The sequence below is a fragment of the Microtus ochrogaster genome (assembly GCF_000317375.1).
Source record: "Microtus ochrogaster isolate Prairie Vole_2 chromosome 14 unlocalized genomic scaffold, MicOch1.0 chr14_random_1, whole genome shotgun sequence".
Classification (NCBI taxonomy): Eukaryota; Metazoa; Chordata; class Mammalia; order Rodentia; family Cricetidae; genus Microtus; species Microtus ochrogaster.
This window is the reverse complement of record NW_004949096.1, coordinates 28,319,243-28,332,843: the sequence shown is the minus strand read 5'-3', so window position 1 is coordinate 28,332,843 and position 13,601 is coordinate 28,319,243. Positions and strand designations below refer to the sequence as shown.

Sequence of the window (13,601 nt, the reverse complement as noted above, 5' to 3'; positions counted from 1 at the left end):
GCGTGTAACCTTGATGACACCAAGGCCCTTTCTCGTATTTCTGTCTTCTCTTCAACACCTCAGTGCTTACTGAGTGCTCTCTGGGAGCGTTGCTTGCTTTGGGTCCTTCTCCCTGTTCCCTTCTCTCGTCCCAAGCACACAGGGAGGTCAGCGACTGTGCCACCTTTGTGTGCCGACTGCGAGCACCCGCGCTGGAATAGAGGATGCAGTTAAGTGCGGTGGTGATAACACAAGGACGGCTGTGCCAGCCTTTGCCTCCGCCAGCGGACCTGCGGGTGTGCGGGAAGGCCAGGGACTGCAGTACACCAAACGCGCGTGTTCCGAGAGCCTTTATAGAGTTAGGTGTCGCAGGCTTCCCTTCTTGGGGCTCATGTTCAACGCAGGACAGGGAGGCTCAGAACGCTCGCGGTCAAGTCAGACGCCGCAGGCCGGGAGGCTGGGCGGAAGCTGAACCCTAGCGGCGGCGGAAGTGCGGCTCCGCACGGGCAAGATGGCGGCGCCCAGGGCTTCCTCGTTCGAGTAGGTGGCTGGCTGCAGAGACTCGCTGCAAGTGGTTCAAGCGGAGAACGCAGGAGCGAGGTAACCGATTACTTTGTCATTACCTGTTTGGGAGTCTTTGCACAGCAGTGGCTGAGACCCCTGTGTCACATAGACCGGGAGCACAGCTCTTCATTTTCCGTGGCTGACAGGTGTGATCCAAAAGATGCTTAACTCGAGCCTTCGGCGCAGTCACCGGACAGATTGTGTCCTCAAAGCGAAGGCTGCGGTGTAAGGGGCAGTTCGAAAACCCAGTGCATCCATTGTTAGTTTTCCTTCGCTTTTGAGTTAGTCTGTAGGAACTATCCTTGTGATTCAGGGTGTAGCTTGTGACACAAATTGATTTTAGACAAATCTCTCCCGGAGTTTGTGGAGGGAGTACATTTGCTTCTTTATGTAGCACGGAGCTAGCTGTTTTCATTCACTGAGGTTTATTTATATAACAGGTACTGTGGTAGGCACGTTTTGTGCAATAATTTTTTTACTGTTGTTGTTTTGAAAGGTTTCATTTATCCCAGGCAGACCTGTAACTTCTGATCCTCCTGCCTCCACTTCCCAAATGCTAGGATTACTGGTGTCCCAGCCCTGTGCATTCTACAGTTGAAACTGAATTAATAATAGCTTAAACAATTTGCCGAATTTTACTCTTAATAAGTAATGGAGCTGATATTTGATTTCTGACTTACTGATCTCTAATGCTACTGCTAAACTACCCACATCAGCCCTGTGAGTGTGCATGTGTGTGTGTGTGTGTGTGTGTGTGTGTGTGTGTTTACTGGGCAGAGAAAACAAGGCCTTATGCATGCTAGGCAAGCATTGTGCCATTGCCTACACCTCACTCTAAAGAAAACGCTCAAAAAAGCCTTTTTAGGGGTAATGTTATTTTTGACTTTTTTGGAACAAGGCTTTGTTATATTATCACACAAACTATCTTGAGACTCTCAATCCTGCCTTAACCTCCTGAGTGCTAGGGTTATAAGTATAGCCAATCACAGCTGACTTTTAGTACTCTTCCTTAAGTTATACGCTCATGATTATTTTGACATTTCTGTTCCCTTCAGTCCTTGTGTTAGGGATATTTTCTATACTGGCCTAGTAACTATAGTTAATAGTTATTACATATGATCCTGCATAGGACTGGATGTGCGGCACTGTTGTGATTCTGACCTATCTGGCTAGTGTCTCCTTGCTTCTTATTGTTCTTAGCCTTTAGAAGATGGCTTGTGTACTGGGCTCTCCCATGTGCCATATTTTGATATTTTTTATTACGTTATTATTCACTGTATTTTGTGAAGGTAGGCACATGTGCCAGTGTGCTTGTGGAGGGTCAGAGGACAGCTTGCAGGAGTTGGTTCTCTATCTTGACCATGTGTGGGGATTGAATTTAGGCTGCCAGGCTTGGCAGCAAGTGTCTTTCTTTATTGATTTGAGTCATTGAATCCTTGTTGATAAATTTGTTTATTTATTTATTTTTGGACAAGATCTCTCTATGTAGACCAAACTAGCCTCAAATTCACAGAGATCCACCAGCCTTTGCCTCCCTAAAGGCATGTCACACCATACCTGGTGAATTTATCTCTTTAAAGTTTGTAATTCACAGAGATCCACCAGCCTTTGCCTCCCTAAAGGCATGTTACACCACACCTGGTGAGTTTATCTTTTTAAAGTTTATAACTCAGTGGCTTTTTAGTGCATGTTTAAGGTTGCTGCCAAATCTAGTTTGAGAACATTTTGAGAGTTTGTCATGCACAGATTGTAAACAACCTAAATTGGCTATATATCCTTTTTGGTTGTTGTTTTGTTTTGTTTGAGACAGGGTCTCACTATGTAGCCTTGCTGTCCTGGAACTCACTAGGTAGAACAGGCTGGCCTCAAACTCAGAGATCCACCTGCCTTTGCCTCCCAAGTGCTAGAGTTAAAGTTGTGTGCCACCACGCCAACTCTTATTTGTTTTTTTGATATAGAATTTCATGTATCTCAGGCTGACTTTTGAATTTGCTGTATAGCCAAGGATAACCTCGAACTCTGTACCCTCTTGCCTTCACTCCCTAGTGCTGGGTTACAGATGTGCACCACCATATTTGCCTCTAAATAATTTTATTAGATTGATGGCCAGAGAATGCTGATGGAGAAAGAAACGCAGCCGGGTGGTGGTGGTGCATGCCTTTAGCCTTTAATCCCAGCCCTTGGGAGGCAGAGGCAGGTGGATCTCTGTGAGTTCGAGGCCAGCCTGGTCTACAAGAGCTAGTTCCAGGACAGGCTCCAACGCTACAGAGAAACCCTGTCTCAACCCCCTCCCTCTGCCAAAAAAAGAGAGAGAGAGAAAGAAATGGCGATGATGAGGAGTGAGTTCACATACACTCATGAAAAGCATAATCAGAGCTGTGCGGTGGTGGCACATGCCTTTAATCCCAGCACTCGGGAGGCAGAGGCAGGCAGATCTCTGTGAGTTCGAGACCAGCCTGGTCTACAAGAGCTAGTTCCAGGACAGACTCCAAAACCACAGAGAAACCCTGTCTCGAAAAACCAAAATAAATAAATAAATAAATAAATAGGTAAATAAATAAATAAGAAAAACATAATCAGTACTCGGTTATAAAGGCTGTTGTTCGATTGCTCCTAGGGGTTAATGAGACCATTTCCACAGCAAGAAGGACTGGAAGGAGTCATACAAAGGTCACAGCTTTAGTATCAAGATGCTGTCCAGACCAAAGCCTGGAGAGTCTGAGGTGGACCTACTGCGCTTCCAGAGTCAGTTCCTCGAGGCTGGTGCGGCTCCGGCGGTACAGCTGGTGAAAGGAAGTAGGAGACAAGGTGATGATCACCTGGACCAGCTCCCACCGCAGGACCGTCGGGATGTGGTGATGCTGGACAGTGAGTGCCTGCAGGATGGGCGTGAAGAGAGAGGGGTCAGCCTAAGGGAGCCTGCTTTTCTCCTGAGGAGAGAGGGATCAGCCTAAGAGAGCCCACTTTCTTCCTGAGAAGAGAGGTTTCAGCCTAAGGGAGCCCGCTTTTCTCTTTAGGAGAGAGGGGTCAGCCTAAGGGAGCCCCCTTTTCTCCTGAGGAGGAGAGAGGGGTCAGCCTAAGGGAGCCCGCTTTTCTTTTCTTTTTTTTTTTTGGGAGCCCGCTTTTCTCTTGAGGAGAGAGGGGTCAGCCTAAGGGAGCCCCCTTTTCTCCTGAGAAGAGAGGTGTTAGCCTAAGGGAGTCCGCTTTTCTCTTTAGGAGAGGGGGTCAGCCTAAGAGAGCCCCTTTTTCTCCTGAGGAGAGAGGGGTCAGCCTAAGAGAGCCCCTTTTTCTCCTGAGGTGGCTGAATACTGTTCTAGCTGTAACCTCTGTTGCTGAAAGTTTGTTTTATTTTTATTTTTTTTAGCATTCTGTTTTGTTTGTGAGAAAGGGTCTCGCTCTGTGACTCAGGCTTGTTGGAACTCACTATTTAGCACAAACTGATTGTGAACTTGTGGCAGTCTTCAGCCTAATTCTAAGATACCAGGTGTGCACCACGGGCAGTTCTGCACCTCTGCAGCTCCGCTATATAGGTGAAGAGGTTGAGGTTCAGAGAGGTTAATGTTCTACCCAAGATAACACAGCTTGATCCAGGGCTCAGAGCATCTGTCTTGTTCTATGCTGCTGCCCCCAGCTCTGATATCTTCTTAGGAAAGTGTGGCTATACTTAACATCTGGGTTCTTTCTTTCAGATCTCCCAGATGTGCCCCCAGCTCTGGTGCCCGCTCCTGCAAAGAGAGCTAGACCCAGTCGTGGCCATGCCCTGCCTCACGATGAAGACCCTGAGGAGAGGCTGAGTAGGCACGATCAGCACATCACCGCGGTTCTGTCTAAAATTATTGTATGTGTTAGCCCAGGCGGGGGCGGGGGGGAGATCCCATTTGGAGCAGAAAGGATAAAAGCAGAGGGTGCTGCAGAAAGGTAGACTTTCCCACTCTGCAGTCAGGTTAGGGCTATTTTAGACCACCTAGGACAGATCCAACATAGGTTCAGGAACCCTTGGAATGAGGGTCCTGAGGCCAGTGGACTAGGATTCAGCCTGGAGAAACCTGTGCATCTTCATTGTTTTGTGTTCCGTTGCCACAGGAACGGGATACAAGTTCAGTCACTGTGACTCTGCCTGTGTCCAGTGGTGTCCCTTTCCCCGCTGTGTTCCATCGCTCGAAGGAGAGACAGGTAAGCAGGGTTACCTTAGGTGGGGTCTCGTTAGGGTTTCTATTGCTGCAGCAAAATACCATGATCAAAAGCAACTGGGGGATAAAAGGGTTTATTTCAATTACATTTCCATGTCATAGTTCATCACTGATGAAGTCAGCATAGGAATTAAACAGGGCAGGAACCTGGAGGCAGGAGCTGATGCAGAAGCCATGGAAGAGTGCTGCTTACTGGCTTACTCCTTATGGCTTCCGCAACCTGCTTTCTTTTCTTTTTTTTTTTTAAAGATTTATTTATTATATATACAATATTCTTTCTGCATGTATACCTGTGGTCAGAAGAGGGCACCAGATCTCATTACAGATGGTTGTGAGCCACCTTGAGGTTCCTGGGAATTGAACTCAGGACCTCTGGAAGAGCAGCCGGTGCTCTTATCCTCTGAGCCATCTCTCCAGTGCCCAACCTGCTTTCTTATAGATCCCAAGTCCACCAGCCCAGGGATGACACCATCCACAATGGGCTAGACCCTCTCCCATTTTTCGCTAATTAGGAAATGCCTTATAGGCAGATGTTATGGAGCTGTTCTCTCAGTTGGGGTTCCCTCCTTTCAGATAACTCTAGCGGGATCCGTTGGCATAATGCTGTCTAGCACAGGTGGTGCTCAGGGAGTTTCAGGGTAAATCTTCTCTAGGTACTTTAGGAAAGTTCTTTTCTTTGAGACAGATGTATAGCCCTAGCTGTCCTGGAACTCACTCTGTAGACCAGGCTGGCTTCAAACTCACAGAGATCTGCTTGCCTCTACCTCCTGAGTGCTAGGATTAAAGGTGTGAACCACCACCAACCGACAAGAAAAGTCCTTTTTTTTTTTTTTTATTTTTATTTTTATTTTAAAACTAAGCCAGAGGCAGAGGGAGGCAGTTTGAGGCCAGCCTGGTCTACATAGTGAGTTCCAGGACAGCCAAGGCTACACAGAGAAACCCTGTATCGGAAAACCATTAAAAAAACCTTTTTTTTATTTATATGTATTTTATGTAGTTATATGTATATAACTATTTATATGTATGGGTGGATGTGTGCACACAAGTGCTGATGCCCGCACTCGTAAGCTGCCTGCTGGGGTGCTGGGAATGGAAGAATAGAATGCTCTCAACTGCTGAGCCATCTCTTCAGTCCTCTTCTTCAAAATTTCACTTTTATCTGGTGCCCATGGAGATCAGAAGAGGGTTTTGAAACCCACGGAACTGAAGTTAATGGATGGTGATGAGCCATTTCTGGGTGCTGGGAGTTGAAATCAAGTCCTCTGTAAGAGCAGCAAGTGCTCCTAATCACTGAGACCCACACAGTTTTGTTTGAGACAGTCTCCTAAGAGGCTGGCCTCAGACTCACAGATTTTTTTTTTTTTCCTCAGCCTTCCCAAGTGTTTGAAGGCTGCCTGCTAGGCAGGCAATAAGCCCTGAGCTGTATCCACTGTCCAAGTCCTATTTTCTTTTTTTTCCTTTGGTGTGTGTATGTATATGAGTGTATGATGTGTGTATATGCGTTGGTATGTGTGAATTCTGGAGGACAGAAGACCACCTCAGGTGTCATTCCCTGCCTTCGACCTTCTTTTTTTTTTTCTTCTTTTTTTTTTGGTTTTTCGAGACAGGGTTTCTCTGTGGCTTTGGAGCCTGTCCAGGAACTAGCTCTGTAGACCAGGCTGGTCTCGAACTCACAGTCGACCTTCTTTAAAAGAGCTAATCTTGGTTGTTTGCTGCTTTGCACGTTAGGCTAGATGGCCTTTGGTTTTTGTTTTGTTTTTTCTCTCTATGTAGTCTTGACTGACCTGGAGTCCAGTGTATAGACCAGACTGGCCTTGAACTCACAGAACTCACAGGGATCCAACTGCCTCTGTCCCTAGTGTTGTTGATTAAAGGTGTGACCCCCCACACCCAGCCTTAAATGGCCTCTGAATTTCTAGGGATTCTTCTGTCTCTATCTCCCATCTTGCTTTAGAAATGTTGGGATTACAGATATGTGCTAATTGTGCCCAGTTTTGCATGGGTTATGGAGATACAAACTCAGGTCTTCTTGCTTACAGAGCAAGTACTTTTACATGGATGTAGGTGTGTGTGCGCGTGTGTTGTATGTTTATATGTGTGCTCACAAGTGTGTTCATGCCTGGGTATGGAGATCAGGAGAAAACCTGTAGGAGTCAGTTCTCCTTCCAACATATGGGTCCCCTGGATCAAACTCAAGTTGTCAGGCTTCAGGTCCCCTTACCAATTTAGCCATCTTGCTGTTCCTCTTTATTCTTCTGAGGTAAGGTCTCATTTCTCAGTCTGGCTTCAGACTTGCTGTGTAGCAGAGAATGTCTTGAACTCTTCTTCTTTCTGCCTGCACCTCCAGAGTGCTGGGTTTCAGATGTGTACCTTCACATCCCAGAAGTTCTGCTTGCTCTGAGAAAGTTTCTTTCCTCTTCATTGCAGAGCCTTGGTTAAGGAGCTAAGGAAGAGCAGGTAATAAATTTCAGCAGCTTGAGTTGTTCTCTTTGCCCTGCAGGGGAAATCGGGAGCATCGAGTAAGAGGAGCATCTTTGCCCAAGAGATTGCAGCAAGGAGGGCGACTGAAAACCGGGTCTCAGCAGCTGGGGAAGTTGTCCCCAACCTAGACCCACCAAAGGGTGAGTGCTGGGCTAACATGCTTGAGATTAGTCTTTTTTGTTTCTTATAAATGTGCTTTCTTTTTTAGGTTGTGGTGGAGTGGGGCAGAGACAGATGTAATATATTCCAGTCTGGCCTGAACTCACCATCTAGTGGAGGATGATGCTAAAATTTGATCCTCCTGCTTCCCTGTGCCACCAAGCCCAGTTTATATGATTATAGGGATCAAACCCAGGGCGTCATGTATCCTAGCAAGGATGTGCATGCTAGCAACAGAGCTACAACTTCAGCTCTCAAATGTAGTTTATTTAGTCTTTCTGTCCTTTTATCTTTGTTTCCTTGCAGAGGTCCGGGTTCAGTTCCGAGCACCTATATGGTGACTCAACAACCATCCACAACTCCAGTTCCAGACCAGGCTGGCCTCAAACTCACAGAGATCTGCCTGCCTCTGCCTCCTGAATGCTGGGATTAAAGGCATGCACCACCACTGCCTGGTGTTTTGGTTTTTTGTTGTTGTTTTGTTTTGTTTTGTTTTGTTTAGGCCTGGCTATCCTGGAACTTGTAGACCAGGCTGGCCTCTAATTCACAAAGATCTGCCTGCTTCTGGCTCTCAAGTGCTGGGATTAAAAGCATGTACCACCAGCACTTGACAAGAATTATTTTTTAAATAAAGAAAGAATAAATAACAGCTATGTAGTGTCTGATGGCCAACACCTTTAGTCCCAGCACTCAGAAGGCAGAGGCAGGTGGATCTCTGAAATTGAGGCCATCCTGGTCTACAGCTCCTTCAAGCATACTTTGAATTGACTTCAGATAGAAACTACTAAAGGAGGGTTAGTTATTAATTCGGCTTCTAGTCCTTGAGAGCTGCATTATCTACAGAATTAAACAATAGGCACTGGGACTGGAAAGATGGCTCAGTGCTGAAGAGGAAGTGCTGAGGTGAGGTTAGCAGTGTCTGGTAGAGACTGTAAAGAATATCGACCAGGTTTTCATTAGTGATGTGGAAGGGCAGGAGGTAAACTCCTGGTGGTGGATGGCTACTCAGGATCTGATGATTCAAAGGGAAGTCTTCCCGTATAAGTCTTAAGGGAAGAGTGACTGAGAAGCTGCCACCTCGCCTCCCCAGAATGTCTGGAATGCTGTGTGGTTTCCATTCGGTGTCCAGCAAAGTCTCAAGTTCATCACTGGTCTCTGGGACTGGTTGACTTATTGAAGAGACAGAGGGTATAGGTAGAGCCAGGAGGACAGAGTAATAACGCTGATTACTTTGTAACGCTTCTTTCAGGTGCTGTGCCCTCTGAGACACCGTCCTCCAGGGACAAAGGCAGCCAGTTTCCAGGGGGCAGCCATGACTTCCACAGATCGAATCTGGTCACAGGGAAGGGGCTGAAGAGCCAGTCTGCTGAGCAGGAAGTCCAGACCATCCACGAAGAGAATGTTGCAAGACTGCAAGCCATGGCTCCCGAGGAGATCCTAAAGGAGCAGCAGCAGTTACTGGCTCAGCTTGGTAATGATGCTAGGTCTCCCTGTGGGACCAAGCTAAGCAGCAGCTGTTACTCTGATGCTGAGCACTTTGTCACGTGTGTGTTTATTTTCGTAGCTGGGATTGAACACTGGTCCTTACATATTCTAGGCAAATATCCTATCATGAACTGTACCTCTAGCCCCTAAACGAGCTGAGGGAAGCAGTGAGCCACTACAGCATGTACTAGTATAGGACAGACTTGTTTTGAGTATTTATTTATTTAGTGGCATTGAAGATTGATTTGCTATATGCTGAATACTTTCATGCATTTTTTTCTGTTTTATTCTTAAACCATTCCTCTACTCCTGAGAGAGATAGGTATTAACTTAATTTTACTAATAAAAAAACAAAAATAAGCCGGGCGATGGTGGCGCACGCCTTTAATCCCAGCACTCGGGAGGCAGAGGCAGGCGGATCTCTGTGAGTTCGAGACCAACCTGGTCTACAAGAGCTAGTTCCAGGTCAGGCTCCAAAGCCACAGAGAAACCCTGTTTCGAAAAACCAAAAAAAAAAAATAAAAAATAAAAAATAAAAAAATAGCCCAACAGCAGTGGTGCATGCCTTTAATCCCAGCATTCATGAGGCAGAGGTAATTTTGAGTTCAAGGCCAGCCTGGTCTACAGAGCAACTTTCAGTCTATGCAGAGAAACTCTGTCTCAAAACCAAAAGCAACCCAGTCTCTGCTGCTCAGGGTGGCACAGGCCTTTAATCCCAGCTCTTGAGGGCCGGAGTTTATGCTCAGCTACAAGTCCAGTTTGAGGCCTACTGTCTCTGTGAGACCGTTCCTCAAAAATCCTCAAAAATACAAAACTTGGAGCTTGTGTGATAGCTCAGTGGGTAAAGGTGCTTGCTGAGCAAGCCTGATGACCAGGGTTTGATTCCTGGAACCCATGTGAGGTGGAGGAGAGAACTGATGCCACTGAATTGTCCTCTGACCTCCCCGTTGCACCATAGCACTTATAACCTCCCATGTCCCCAGTAACAATTTAAAAAAATCCATAAAGGGGGAAAAAAGAGGTTCTGAAATTTAAGAACTTCTCCACAAGCCACATTGATGGTGAGAACTTCAGAAGGAATTAATTATGGGGCAGCAGGGGGTGTTACAGGGAACCCAGAGCCTTGCAAGTGCCAGACAAAGCGCTCTACACATCTGGTCCTGTGGATTCAGTCTAAGAGTTAATGCTTCTGACCGGTCTAGCCACCCCGGCCCCATCTGCATCTCCGCACGAGCTGTTGTACATGCTGTGCCTCATTACAGCCGTATCTATCCTCTGGCGTACCTACAGCACTTCCTGTTGTACACAGGCGAGTGTGGTCTGCCACGCCTTTCTCGGAGTCCGTCTTGTTCTTCATGGTATAATGAGCATTTATGGAGCGTGTATTCAGTTTTTAGTGAATCTATGTACAAACTGACTGAAAGAGCTTGTTCATCTAAGTGTTTTCCTTTAGGCTCTAGTCAACATTCACTAAGCCACAGCTGCTTCAGATTTCTGGCCTGGTGGCCAGAGTGGTTCAGAGGACTGTGGAGAGCAGGGCCATGGGGGTAGTTGGGCCCCAGGGGTTACAGGTGTGGACTGGCAGTGTCGTTAAAGAGCCACAGGAGAGTGCAAGGGTCCTGGGCCAAGCCTGGGAAGCAGTTTGTCCTGTCCTTGGCACCCAGAGGTGGAAGCTCTCAGCCCGTGTCAGGTGTGGGGAAGGCTAGGGAGTGCCCACCCTGCTTCTTATTCTCTCCACCTTTACTCCCAGACCCCAGCTTGGTTGCCTTCTTGAGATCTCATAGCCATGCCTTGGAGCAAGCAGGAACCAAGGACCCCAAGGAGCAGAACCCAGGAAGACCCACAGTTCCAGTTGCTAAAGAAGAGCCCATCATGTCAGCGTCTAGCAATGAGCCCACGGAGGAGGACAAGCTGGAGCCCAGAGCCCCAGGTGGGGAGGAGAGACAGCATCTTTTGGTGGATAAGAGTAGTGAGGAAAGCCAGGCGGTGATGGCGCACACCTTTAATCCCAGCACTTAGGAGGCAGAGGCAGAGGGACCTCTGTGAGTTTGAGGCCAGCCTGATTTCTACATATCAAGTTCCAGGATACCAGGGCTACAGAAGAGGGGAGTGGGCTGGTGAAATGGCTCAGAGGATAAAGGCACTTGCCTCCAAGCCAGACAGCCCAAGTTAGATCCCTGGAACCTACATGGTGGATGAGAAAAGCCACTCCCGAGGAGTGTTTTGTTACTTACACACACACACACACACACACACACACACACACACACACACACACGAAAAAAATTAGAAAAAACTGTCCTTCCTCCATGGCCTGGCTGATGGGGAGGAGAGGTGGAGATGGAAGGTTAATCTTCGTTAGTGCTGTAATTGGCTCAGATAGCCCTCATTTGCTGGTGCACACACCCCTGCTGCTCGTCCTCTTACCACTACTCCCTCCCACCTGAAGAGGCAGCGAGGTGCCACTGACGCTCCCTCCCTCCCAAGACAGGCATCTTCCTGCTCTTGCTGCAGGTGCACAGCTCCTGCTTCCTCCCTCTTCTGTGCTGCAGGGGGATGGCAGGGCCAAGGTAAGGGGAGAAGAATCTGATGCAGGACTAGAGACACGCCAGACCAGAAGCAGAGATCAGTGGGAGCACTTATTTCCCAGAAACAAGATTATTCCATTAGGGATTACAAGAGAGGAAATTTCATTATGACCCGGAACCTCCTGCTCCTGGAGGGCTACTGGGCCAGCCAGGCAGGTTGAGTGGGGGTGGGGTGGAGGTGGGGAAGCTGGAGGATGTGGTAGAGGTGTTTCGAAATCCTGCACCATTGGGACAGCATAGCTGCCCCCTCTTCTTTGTCCCTGTTCCCTTGCTCCTTCAGTGGTCTGGTAGCAGAGAGGACTTTGGTACTTCCCTGGCATATGGTCTTCCTTTTCTGTTCCTTCTCTTCTTTCTTTTCTCCTCTTTCTCTCTCGAACAAGTCTTTGGAGTCAGAAAGGGGCTAGAGCCAGGCCAGCCATGTCTGCTAAAGTTGAAACACAGTTCCCAGGGGCTCTAGCCCCCAAACCATACCATTGAGCCGTAGCTGAGGGTTGGAGCTGCTAGACAATGCAGAGGGCCTGTGGCAGCTGCCCTCTGCCAGTGGGGAATTTTACGGAGAGGTGAATTGAGTCCCTTGAGGAACGCTATGCTTCTGCCTCCCTAGCACTGAAACTACCCATGACCCCCAACAAAGAATGGCTCCATATGGACACAGTTGAGCTGGAGAAGCTCCACTGGACACAGGACCTGCCCCCGCTCCGACGGCAGCAGACACAGGAGGTGAGAGGGACCAGGTGGATGGGGACGCTGCTCTTCTGTGCTCTCAGCTTCTCCCATCTCCTGCCTGGCCCTGAGGAAATGACCTTCATTTCCAGTCAGAGGTAGTGCCCAGGCCCAGTCCAAAAAGGCTTGAGTGTGACGGAGAAGTCGCTGCTGTGTAAGCCCAGCTCTTTTCTTTCTCTTAGAGAATGCAGGCACGATTCAGCCTTCAAGGAGAGCTCCTGGCACCTGATGTGGACCTGCCTACACACCTGGGTCTGCACCACCATGGAGAAGAGGCAGAGGTAAGGTGTGGACATGGGACCCAGAGAGGACTGGGAAGCTCTTGGCAGGTGTGTTAACATCTGTGCAGAAAAGGATATCTGGTCAGTTGCCTTTAATCTATGTGCCATGTTCCAGCTCATGGCCTTGCTGTCACTCAGTTCAGAGTCAAAATGCTGTTCCTCCTACTGGCATCTCATTCTGTTCTGGAACTCAGAGCCAGGTCTTGCGTGCTTTCTTAGACAGTTCCATCCCTCATGGGGCTGCCATCCTGATTTTCCTTACCTTTCCCAAGTCTCCTTTGCTCATAGAATACGGTCCCAGTGCCTAGCTTGGCAGCACAGCCTATTACGGACCCCCTAGCTCTGCCCTCTACTGCTGTACCACTCTGCTGACGGCCACATGGTCGCCCTATTTTCACAGCCTCACAGGGCTCACTCCCAGCAACGGCTGCACCCTTAGTCCATGCTAGGCCATTGAAGCTCTACCCCCTCACCGAGACCAGATTCCTTTTCCACACCTGTCTTCTGCTTAGAAATTAAACATCAGCTACAGGGCTAGAGAGATGACTCTGTGGTTAAGAGCGCTGGCTGCTCCTTCAGAGGTCCTGAGTTCAATTCCCAACACCCATGTGGTGGCTCACAGCCATCTGTAACTGTAGTGTAGTCTCTTGGGATAAGCTGACCTCTTCTGGTGGACAGATAGATGTACATGTAGACAGAATATCCATATACATAAAATCTTTAAAAAGAAAAACCAGCAGCTACTGCATCCCTGGATGCTTTATGCCACCGTTGCTGTGTATGTCCTGTATTCTTTATCAGCTTGAGGCTCCCAGGAGAGCCAGAACGGGATATCAATGACTTATGCTGCCTTTTCCTCGACATCTTCTTGGGTGTTTGGGGGACTCTGCCCTGTTCTTGATTCCTTTTGACTTTTTGTCCCTGCACCAGAGAGCAGGGTACTCTCTCCAGGAGCTGTTCCATCTGACCCGCAGCCAGGTGTCCCAGCAGAGAGCCCTAGCACTGCACGTGTTGTCCCAGATCATCGGCAGGGTAAGTGGACTGCGGGCCTGGTCCTCCCTAGATCCACCGCACCCCTCACCCCTTGGCCTTAGACTCTTTTTCTTTTCTTTTCTTTTCTTTTTTTTTTTTTTTTTTTTTTTTTTTTTTTT

At 48.1% G+C, this 13,601-nt stretch overlaps 1 protein-coding gene across 1 annotated transcript in view; it reads left to right on the top strand.

Annotated features, from left to right (window-relative positions):
* Nucleotides 1-457: 457 nt before the first annotated feature.
* Rpap1 (RNA polymerase II associated protein 1) overlaps nucleotides 458-13,601 on the top strand; it is a 22,008-nt gene continuing 8,864 nt past the window's right edge. The window contains exons 1-10 of the mRNA XM_005364285.3: nucleotides 458-579; nucleotides 3,161-3,411; nucleotides 4,233-4,381; nucleotides 4,627-4,716; nucleotides 7,234-7,354; nucleotides 8,623-8,844; nucleotides 10,609-10,788; nucleotides 12,051-12,166; nucleotides 12,352-12,450; nucleotides 13,381-13,482. Of these exons, the coding sequence (XP_005364342.1) occupies nucleotides 3,234-3,411; nucleotides 4,233-4,381; nucleotides 4,627-4,716; nucleotides 7,234-7,354; nucleotides 8,623-8,844; nucleotides 10,609-10,788; nucleotides 12,051-12,166; nucleotides 12,352-12,450; nucleotides 13,381-13,482 (1,257 nt within the window). The 5' untranslated portion in view covers nucleotides 458-579; nucleotides 3,161-3,233. The remainder of the gene's footprint in view (nucleotides 580-3,160; nucleotides 3,412-4,232; nucleotides 4,382-4,626; nucleotides 4,717-7,233; nucleotides 7,355-8,622; nucleotides 8,845-10,608; nucleotides 10,789-12,050; nucleotides 12,167-12,351; nucleotides 12,451-13,380; nucleotides 13,483-13,601) is intronic.